This window comes from Gavia stellata, chromosome 4 (assembly GCF_030936135.1).
Source record: "Gavia stellata isolate bGavSte3 chromosome 4, bGavSte3.hap2, whole genome shotgun sequence".
Classification (NCBI taxonomy): Eukaryota; Metazoa; Chordata; class Aves; order Gaviiformes; family Gaviidae; genus Gavia; species Gavia stellata.
The window spans coordinates 76,279,317-76,290,592 of NC_082597.1; the positions used below are offsets into that span (position 1 = coordinate 76,279,317).

At 41.2% G+C, this 11,276-nt stretch overlaps 1 protein-coding gene across 1 annotated transcript; it reads left to right on the forward strand.

Annotated features, from left to right (window-relative positions):
* Positions 1-226: 226 nt before the first annotated feature.
* Positions 227-6,713, forward strand: MED21 (mediator complex subunit 21). Its single transcript, XM_059816656.1, has 4 exons — positions 227-268; positions 633-747; positions 2,852-2,952; positions 5,637-6,713. The coding sequence occupies exons 1-4, from the start codon at positions 227-229 to the stop codon at positions 5,811-5,813; spliced, it is 435 nt and encodes a 144-aa protein (XP_059672639.1). The 3' UTR covers positions 5,814-6,713.
* Positions 6,714-11,276: the final 4,563 nt, after the last annotated feature.

Genomic DNA, 11,276 nt, shown 5'->3' on the forward strand with positions numbered 1-11,276 from the left:
GCCCCTGCCCCTGCCCCTGTCCCTGCCCGCTGCTGCCCGCTGCCGCCCTGGCTCCGCCGCCTGACCCGAGGTAGGACCGGGCCTCCTCCTGGCCTGCAGGGGGCGCGCCAGGCCCGTCCTGACCCACCGGAAGGCCCCCCCCGCGCCACGCCCCCCCAACATCCAGGCGCCCTATTGGCTGCGCTGGTTGCTGCCGCCCGGTCAGGTGGGCAGTGGTGGCGGCGCCATGGCGGATCGGTTAACACAGCTGCAGGATGCGGTGAACTCGGTGAGGAGAGCGCTGCTCTCCTCTTCTCCCTGACGCCCGTTGTTCTTCTTACTGGCGGGGAGGGGAGGCTGGCGCTGGGTCGCGTCCCCGCCTGTCCCCACGGCCTCTGCCGCTGCACCTGGGCCCGGCCGTTTTTGGCTGTTGCGCGTGTGAGGGGGTGCGATTCCTCTCCCCGCCCCTGCGGTCCCCTGCCCCCAGCCCCGAGCGCTGGCAGCCCCCAGGTAGGGGGTATCGCCACAGGCCGCGGGGCTGTGCTCCCACCTAACGCCGGGGTGGGCTGCTGCGTGGGGTCTGCCGGGATACAAACTAAAATTGAAATAGCTTTCGTGTTGAAATAAACTAACGATCTCTTTACTGCTTGCAGCTCGCAGACCAATTCTGTAACGCCATTGGAGTGTTGCAGCAGTGTGGCCCCCCAGCCTCTTTCAGCAACATTCAGACGGCAATAAACAAAGATCAGCCTGCTAATCCAACGGAAGGCAAGTCTTTCTGCATCTCCTAACAAAATGTAAACGCGTTCTGATATAGTACACTCTATGATACAAAACCTGTACTCTGTTTCATGCTTAGCAAACAATTCCACCAGTAACTTGAGGAGTGACTGAAGCTAAGTCATAAATTGATGTCAGCTGCACTTGCTGCATAAGATTGTGATAGTGGAAACATAATTTTAAGTGTTAAGTAAGCATTGCAATGTATTTCTTGTGCTGGTTTCTTTGCACAGATACAGTCCCTCTACAGATATAAACCATTTTAATAGGACTGCTGTAAGAGGTTGTGAGTTGTCCATTAGTTCCAAGAAGGCTTTTTAGAAAGAATTAGTGTTAGTTTTATGAGATCATGTATGAGTTTAAAATTCTTCATGTCATAAACTTTTAATTATTTGTGTTTTTCCATGTATCATCTGCTTATGTAATTAATTAGGGAATAATGTCATGTTGAATCTCCCTATTGACATTTGTGGTTGTGTTGTTGGCAGTTTTGGTTTTACTTTTTTTTTGAGAGAGAGAAGGAACTGATCTAAGACACTGAAATTAGCAAGCAAACTAAAAGGTCTTTCTGATTTGAGAATTTCAAGCTAGTATTTAAATAACCATGTTATTCTAATCCTGAATATTCTTTTTCTTTTTTTTTTCCCCCTCTTTTTTTTTCTTTCCCTGAGAAAATTTTACATATATCTTGTATCAGATTAGGTTTGTCTATTAGGATGTCAGGGGAGACTGGTTTGGAGTGCAGCAATGCACTTTCTAGGACAGTTGAATACTAGTTCTTCATTGGTCTAGGCAGGTTGCTCTCTGATACTGGAATTAGTTGGAAGAGCCAGCTGAAAGGCTTGTTTGCTTCCTCATCTTACCTGCTGCTGTCCCAGGTGCTGGCATCAGTGTGGTGCCAGGAGCTAGAGGCTTTGTTAAGGTCTTAAAATGGTAGGTCATGACTGACTTCTCTTCGGATTTGTCTTTTACTAAAATTCTGAATATAGTGACTTCAGTAAAATCATACAGCTATGTTAGCAATGCTGATGAGGCAAAACAAAACTACCAGTTATGTGTCTTTAGATATTTAAAGTCTTAAGAAGGCCTTCAAACTCTTTACAGGTAAACCTTGTTGTGACCCTGAGTAAGCTTTAAATGGATAGGTTGGTTTTGTTGTTTGTTTTTAACTTAGTCAAGTGTACCTTTGAGAATGCCAATCTCTTCTATAGATTTTTGCCATTAGAAAGTATTTTCTCTCTTGCTTCCACAAATTGTTCATGAACCAAGCAACATAAACAAATATGTAAGATCTTAAATTATAAATTGAAAAGGGCTGTTTCAATATTTTAGTGGTAGTAATGAACTTAATTCCAATTGAATGGACCCAATTCACAGAATCACAGAATCATTAAGGTTGGAAAAGACCTGTGAGATCATCAAGTCCAACCACATGGAAAGTTTTGTTTCTGGCTTATGGTGCCTCTTAGTAAAAGTCCATGCAGTTCTTTCAATGATATAACAGCTAAACTAAGGTCTGTTATAAACTTCCAATCCTTTTCCATTTCTCAGGGGCAATTTAACTTTTTCTGTCGCTGAATAGGAATTCTTCTTTTTTTTTATTTAAAAATCGTCAATTTCTTTAACTAATGACCTGTTGCTTAACGTGATTTAAATAATCCATCTATTTGAATCACTATCTTTATGTCGTTTCTAGTGTTCTTTTTTTGTCTGGTGTCAGACTTCAAAGCAAGGATTGAAAAGTTAAATGAGTTTCTAGCTACTTCTCAATACTTAATGTAGTGACTAGGACACTTAATACTGGTATTAGTAATTTCTTAACTGGTTCACCGTGATGGAGTTCTAGCTGTTTTCTCACTTGTACAAAGCCCTTTGTATAACCCGTTACCTTGTTTAATCTAGGATTGGAATCAAAGTACCTTTGCCTTCTGATATGCTTGAGTTCCCATCAGTTGTGATATTGTTGTTTTTCTTCATGTAAGAGAATTTTAACACCTGCATACTTCAAGGCTGTAGAATTTTCTGTGCTTTGTATGCAGAATTGTGCTTATTTCAAATAATGTACTGAGTGGGCTGACTTTTCTTTTTAAAGAGTACGCCCAACTGTTCGCAGCATTGATTGCACGAACTGCAAAAGATATTGATGTTCTAATAGATTCCCTGCCTAGTGAAGAATCGACAGCAGCTTTGCAGGTAAGAGTGTTCTTAATTAAAATATCAAAACATAACTGAAGGCAAACTTCTTCCTTTTTTAAAACACATTTTTTTACACTCTAGGCCATGTAATCTTGAGAAATGACTTTAATATAAGCCTGAATTTTTCATGAGGGTAGCCTGTGAGTACTTTATAGGCTTAGTGGAAATACTGAACTTGCATCTAGTTCTAAATAAGATTATATACAGGAATAATATTTTAAACTTACTTTTCTGTTAGAATGGTTTTTTTAAAAAAAAAAGGTACTTTAATCATAACACCACAATACTGAAAACGGCTACCCCTTTTTTTCCCCAGCCGTTCAATTATTAATACAACAGATGCAACAGTACTGATGCATTGTGGGGTTTTTGTTGGTTTTTTTTTTTCCTCGGATAATCTTTCACATTCTCTCGCTCATTAGGAGCACGTTTCATTTTGTAGCTGCAAAGCCAACACTTTACTGAAGCCCTTTGTTCTTCCACAGTGTTTCCAGTTGTTAAAGGGTTTGCAGGGTATCCTTTAAGTTCTCCAGCTGTGTCACAAAACAGTTCTTTCACTTTTCAGTAATAGGGTGTCCTTCTTTGTACCAGCCAGACAAACTTGGTGCTTTTGTTTCTTGCTCCTCCTTTCTTCAGACCAGAAGTACTCCGGGAAGAGCTTGGGAACAGAGAGCAGCTACTGGCCAGGCAGCCATTAGCAGGTGCAGCCAGTATCACAACCTCCATTCCCTGCCTTATGGGAGCTGAACTGCTGCAAACAGCTTGTGAACCCTTTCACAATGCCCAACTGTTCCTCATTTCCAAAAAATGTTTTTGACCCACAATCCCACAGTACTCTTTTTTTTTTTCCTGTTCTTTCTACAGATCTTGCCTATTAAAAAGCATCTTCTTTTTTTTTATTTTTACTCTAACTTTTAGATTTACATCAAGTATTTTCTTTTTAGAATGCAACAAGGATGCAAAGAGTGCTGTTTCTCTCAGAACCCTGGAACTGCTTTAAGATCACCCGAAGGTTTTACACCTGGGTTGGTCATCTGTGATTATTCAAAGGCATTTTACAAAAGACTAATACTAGAGGTGCCTGCTGGTCCAAATACAAATAACTTGACAGTGACATCACATTTGGTTTTAAACAGGAGGTTAAATTTGGAAATGTTGCTGGTCACAATAATTGCTGAACATACTAATTGGACCCATTAACACCAGCATAATTTCATGTAACTGCGTATTTAATAGCTGAAGACAGCTTTCCTGCTGTGGACAAATGACAGGCTTCTTCCATGACTGAGCAGGGTCTGATCGTAGTGACAGCAGATGCAGGGAAAGCAGGGTGCTCCAGAAAGAGGAGGTGGTTACCCAGTAGGGGCATGCTTTCCTTCGAGGTCATACTCGAACAGTTTCTTGCTCTGTTAATGCAGAATCTCCTTTCACAAGAATTTCTGATCTTTTCTGTTTGGTGTGGTTTTGAGGTAAGTTAGCTTGGATTCCATCACTTACTCATTCTAGTTTTGATTTTTATTTGCTGGTGTTTAATTTGGTGCAGTATTTAACATAAATATTCTGACATTCTTTAAAAAGACTGTTTTGAAGGTGCTTGGAATACTCTAAAATACTCAGTACAGGTTTTGTTGACAAGTGGAAATAGATACTTGGCTAATAGAGATGTGCTTAGGCCAATCTACTTTTTTTTATACTAAGGTTGTCTTGGTATGCATTTCAAATCTGAGGCTTGTTTTAAATGATAAAAGGAGCTGCTACAATGCCCAACACAATTTGCCTGTCCCTTTTGAGTTCCCTTGTGGTGGAGTGGGCAGTGCATATTCTGCTCGAATCTGTGGCTTACCTGCAGTCAACTGTTTAACAACTGAGACTGAATTAATTGAGCTGGATTCGAAATTTCAAACTTTTACCTTTTGCCATCTTCCTTCTCTGACCCTTCCTCCAAGGGCTATCAAGTCCTTCATGTATATATTAACCTTCACTAAAGACGTCAGTGTTGCAGAACAGAAGGTGAATATATGTGGATAGAATTTGCCAGTTAGTTTAAGCGTGACTTCTTAAGGACCTGTATATAAACCTGTGTAGTTTCAAATTGGTATTTTTTAAAGCAGTTATTTTGTGTTGTTCTAACTGGATAACAGAAAAGACAAGTTTTAGTAGGTTTAAATTTGGTAAATATTTTAAAGTATTAAGATATTTTGAAGTTAAAATGTTTTATTTCATTAAGTTGTCTAACTGAAAAACATTTTGGTTCAGAAACAAAATATTGAAGGAAAAAAGGTTAAATAATACAGTTTCATCTGAAATACGCTGTTTAACAGAAAGATTTAAATAAGTTGTGCTTACATCTTGCTGAGCACCTTTCAGTAAGGGAGTGGGGAGGGAGATAAATACTCACTTCTCATGAAGAAAAGCTGTACTGAGCCAAGAGTCATAATATGAAGGAAGCTAACATCTCTATTTGGTGGGGGTTTTTGTGTTTACTGCATGTGGATATGCACTGTTTTAGGCTGCAACCTATAATGAGTTGCTTTCAAGCTGCTAGTATGTAATTCAGGGGCTAGAGAGAGAATCTTTCTCTTTTCTGGGGAGCACTAACTGTTCTGTCACCATCCTTCAGTAGCAAAGTCAATTTTGTATTGTATTTGAAGATCCTTCCTTTTCTCCCTTTTATTTTAAAGGCGGCTAGCCTGTATCGATTAGAAGAAGAAAATCACGAAGCAGCTGCCCGTCTGGAAGAGGTAGTTTATCGTGGGGATATGCTGCTGGAAAAGATACAGAGTGCCCTGGCAGATATCGCCCAGTCGCAGCTGAAGACGAGGAGCGGTTCGCATAGCCAGCCCCTGCCGGACTCGTAGCGCCAGAGGGCAGCGTGCCCCTGCGAAAGCCGGCTGCCGAAAGTCGTGTGGGAAACACGGCTCTCCGTCTGTGGGGAGCCGGAACACCCAGCCCGCCTCCTGGGGGACTCGGAGTGCTCTGATCATTCCTAACAACGTCTTGTATCAAAGCTCAAACTGCAGTTTTGTGTGAGAAACACTTCCCCTGTAGAATCGGTGGTTCTGTTCCAGAATTACGTGTCTTGATGGATGTTCCCTTGACTTATTCTGAGCTTTCTGTTTATAAATATGTCTGACTTCAACCTGATTTGTCATCTTCATTACACAGGCCTTAGTCCCTAAAGGGAATTCAGAAGGAAAATATATTAAGAGTATTTATGTAATTTGCTCGCTCCTACTTTCGAACCTTTATGTTCTTGGTGTATTTTTTGTAAGGCTCAAACACAGACACACTTGAATTTGCCAGAGTTCCGTGGAGACAATGCTAGACAATGATGTGAATACAGTGGTGGTCATCTGTTTTAATTAACACAAATGGTAATTAAACATTTGTATTACCACTTGGCTGGTTTACCACCCTTTACAGAGCAAGTAAAAGGATAAGTAAACTCTTAATATTTGCAGAGTACGTGTTCTTGCCACTAGCACCTCATTTAAAACAAATAATCTGCAGGTATCTGATGCTGGCATTTATTATTGTTTGTAATTCTTACTCTTACTCGCTTGTGCCATTTCTTTGCTTCTGCTGATATTCTGCATTCTTGTGGCAACCGGTGAATGCCTCTAAAGCAGACAGTAATGAGGAACCATTGGATGACTGGGAAGAAATTAGCAATGAGGAAGCTGAAAATAACTTATTACATAATGTTGCTTTTCGGTGTAAGCAGTGGCTGCCACGTGAATGCTGTGATCATAAGCAGCAAGAAGCCTGTCATCCCCAACATGCCCTAGAGAGATTTTGGTTTTGCCTTCACACACTGAATAAGTTTTTGCCCCTTGTCTTAGGATTCTAGAAATACCAGCCTCTCTCTTTATATTTGAAAAAACCCCACCAGATAATGTGGGGTTCAGTGCATGAGCTTGGAGTTGAACTGTTAATCATTTTCTGTATTTATTGCCACATAATGGCTGCATATTTCCTGGTCAAAACTACTTCTATATATTGGACATGCTGTCATTGACTTGGAAGTTACATGTGTTGCTATTGCATATAGGCAGATAAGAGCAATTCAAATATGTCTTTAGTATGCTGATCCTTAAGGAATTAGACGCAGCCGCTCACTAGACTGCACCAGTGAGCGGAAAAATATACATGGCACAGGATGCATCTTGTATACAGCCTGTTTTGAGGATTAAAAATACAGCTGTTCCTACCTGTAACAAATACTAAACCTGAAGTATTTAATCAGACTGGTATTTAATTAAGTATTTAATATTATTTTGTCAAATTTGCATAGCTGTAGTCATAAATTTAGTCTGCTACTGTGAGGCTCTTGTGATACCCAGATTTCACAGAAGGAAAAACGGTTGGGGAGGTGAACAGGCTACAGCACAGCCCCAGTTCTGTAACGGGATCTTTATTAAGAATTACTGGGCTGTGGGGATTTACTAAGTCACGTAAATATGCCCATGTCCTGGGAGACTTGAGGGGCCAGATTTTCATTTGAAGTCAGTCATGGGGCTTGGTTCTGGTTTTGTTTTTTCCTAGAAAAACTGCATCCAGTGCATCTCAAGTTGGTTGGGGGGTGGGGCGGATTTTGTTGTTGTTGTTGTTGTTGTTTGCTTGCTTTTTAAACTAGTGGACTTAGAAAACTTAGAGTGAAATGTTTGGGCTTTGCTTGTGGATTTGTTTTTTTTGTATGGAGATGTCTTAATTTGAGATTTGTACGTTGCTGGAAAAGAGGTTAGGTCTTCATAGCAGATTCCCTGGTATACGTTAACATGTGCATCACCTCGAACTTGTTAACTTGGAAACTTTTGCTGAGGGAGATGGTCTACATCTTCGGTAACAATACAATTCTTTTAATTTCATATCTTTCTATGTCTCATACTTGAAAACTGCTGTATTTCTGCAGCCTGATATTGCCTAACTGTGGAAGCTTTTTCTTTTTGTCGCTGTTTACTTGAATATGCTAGCCCACTTTAAGTGTGTATCGGTATAAAACAGTTAATCACACTTAGAAGTAAACCTTAACCAGAGGTATAAGCTCTGCAGTAAGTATGTGTGGCTTTTCAGTACTTTACCTGTATCTAGTTTAGTGAATGTTGCCGATTTAATAGAGATGCAGTTTGTGATACAGTTAAAAACAAGTAACACAGTAAAGCCAGAGAGCCAAAATTGCTCTTTTTTCCTTGAGAAATAATGTAACCTTTAAGTGAGTGAGTAGTACTGCAGGATGCGTGACCCCACTGGTTCTTGCATGTTGTGTTGCTGGACTACCTGTTGTAAATCTTTACCTGCTCTTTTACAGTCTGCAGCTCCGTCGGTGAGGTGGTGTATCTTTTGTTGGGCTCTGACACAAAGAAAGGGGAAAAACACTGATTTGCTACAGCTGTCTAATGGACAGAGCATTAGGTTGGGGCTTGGAGATGGGGATTCCTTTCCCCTCTGTAATAGATGTGCTGATTTGTCCAGCCCCTGCTGTTGGGGTTTAAACATCTCTGTTTAAAAAACAATGTGTAATGGCAGTGATCTCTTTAGGGGGGTACTCATGCAAGAACTGTAGGGCATGCAGGATTACTGTGTGTGTACCATTTAGCACCCCAATTTTCAGTACAAAAAAAAAGGGGGGGAGGCAAATGCCTTTGGGAAAAGGCATTGTATCCTCCCTGAGAGGTCTTGACTGCCTCCAAATCTTTAATACTGAAGAGAGCGAGGGTGGGGAAGGAAAAAAACACTACATAACAGCTGCTAACAAACATATCGGGTTACATGCGGGAGAGCTGTAAAAGGAAACTTTGGTTGAGACAAGAGAATAAATGGAGGTAAAGCATCATGGGAAGAAAACAAAAGTATTGAGCAAGATGTAAAATGGTTCTGCATATTATGTTGGACAAGGAGTACTGCCCAGTGAACAAATTGTGCTTTGAAGAAAGATAGCACAGAGCATAATGGAAAATTCCATTGAAAAACAATCTCAACCACTTCAAATGAGCAGAGCATTTCATGCTGAGAATCCATACAGCCCACTGGCAAAGACATTGGAATCAATTTAGTAAATACAAGCGGCTGATCAAAGCTTAGTTTTCTTTACTATAAACAACCATGCTCAGAGGAAAGGAACACCTCGCAGCAGCTGTTACCATTTTCAGATACAAGAATACGGAGGAATTCGTACACTTGTTTTTAAAGATACGGGAAAACGTGCATTAACAATTATTTTAGTGTCATGTCTTTATGAAATTAATCCTGGCTTGCTATTGCAGATGATCTTTGGAGATCTGGGACCTGCTTCCATGTATGGCATGGGGAGGGTGTCCTGGCCATCCCTGCAGGATTGATGTCAAGAGATTTTGGGAGTTTGCAACAATACAGGCCAGAGACTGCCTGGCTGGGGAGCAGCTCTGCTCAAATGGACCTAGGGATCTTGACAGACAGCAAGCTGAACACGAGCCAGCAGCTGGCCCTGGCAATAGAAAAAGCCAACAGCAACCTGGGCTGTATTAGTGGGAGCACAGCCAGTAGATCGAGGAAAGTGATTACTTCGCTCTGCTCAGCTGGTGTTAGACTGCATCTGGAACACTTCGTACAGGTTTTGGGCCCCCAACATCAGAAAGATGTTGATAAAGCAGAAGTTCAGCAGAGGGCCACCACAATGACATGGGCTGGAGCACCTTCCCCCCGAGGAGAGGCTGAGGGAGCTAGGCTGTGAGAAGAGATGGCTTTGGGGGCACCGAACAGAAACCTGCCCATACCTATGGGGAGGTTGTGGAGAAGACAGGGCCAGGCTCTTCACAGCAGTGCGTGGCAGAAGAATGACGGACAGTGGACATAAATTGAAACAACAGAGGTTCAGACTGGTCAGAAGGGAAAGCTTTTTCACCATTAGGAGAGTTAAGTTTTGGAATGTGGTCCCCAGAGAAGCTGGAAATCCTGGGAGGTTTTTCAAGACCTACTGGATAAAGCTTTGAGCAACCTCATCTGACCTCACAGCTCACCCACCTTTGAGCAGAAGGTTGGACTAGATGCCTTCTGAGGTCCCTTCTGACCTGAATGATCCTATGGATACTAGACATATTAATGGTTTCAGAAAGAACCAAGAAAGTATCAAGGAATGTTGTTGTCCCCTTTCTAGAAAGGCAGATCTGGAGGACGGAGAACTTGAGGTATCTGGTATCAGCTTCATTCTTATTGATGAGATTTTGTGATGTAGGTCTCTGCACTGGGAGGCCATTGAGTTGACCTTATGTATGGTGTGAAATTCCATGCTGCAGTCACCCAAGTTTCCAACAGGTGCCCTTGGAGAGCATGATACACAAAATCCACATCCTACACTTACAGAAAATTGATCTGTCAGATGATGCTGACTCACTATTAGACAAAGGCAGACTCCTCTAAAGAAAGAAATTGTATTTGTGTTTTATATAGCTTGTTATGTAGTCTTACATAAGAAATAATGAAAGCCCTATTTTCAGCACCAAACCTGAGACTAGAGCGAAAGTTTTATTCTAGCTTTTTTCTTTCAAATCTATGGAAGAAAGTTTGGATTACTTTTATTAACTTAAGAACAAATTGTTGATTGACTGACAGGACCTTTTTACCTCTAACCCATAGGACTATGTTCTAACAACAAAGGGCACAAAAAGCAGAGTTTGCAAACGAGGTGTTTTTTATGCTTCGGATATGTCAGCCACTGTGTTTTATGTGCTTGCAATGAGCAGCATCCACGGTGGAAATGATCTCCAGGAAGTTTTTGTCTGGTTTACTGTAGTTAGTGTAACACGCTTTGTAGGAGTGTAGCTTCACAATTATTACACGCTGTTTGTGTACACTTAGATACAGGGTTTATGTTTATTTTTGTTTCTTGGAAAGCTTTGGAGGAAATCTTGCTTGTTCATGGTAGCTGAACAAGCAGAACAGGAATTTTATATTCTCGCCGCTGCTGTACCCAACCAGCATAGCCAAGTAGCTAAACACACTCAACTCCTGCTCTGAGCACAAAAGGGCTATCATTTTATGACTGTTTAGACTGTCACCCTGTTTCTTCTGAATTTCTGTTTATAGCTAACATTCAGGTAGCATAGCACAATAGCAGACACAGACCTTCCCCTGACTATTTTAACTTGGTATTTACTTGGTATAAATATTACTAGGGTCCTGGATTTAGCCTCTTTAGCCTTATACACTTCACTGAATCCCTAAATGAATTAATCTTTGTGAAGTGGAAATTTGTAGCTGAGTAGGGACTGTGCAATTTGGCTGCAAAACATCCTTTCTTCACCCTGCCCTCTTAAGAGAAGATTGAAATAGAAGCCCTCTTTCAG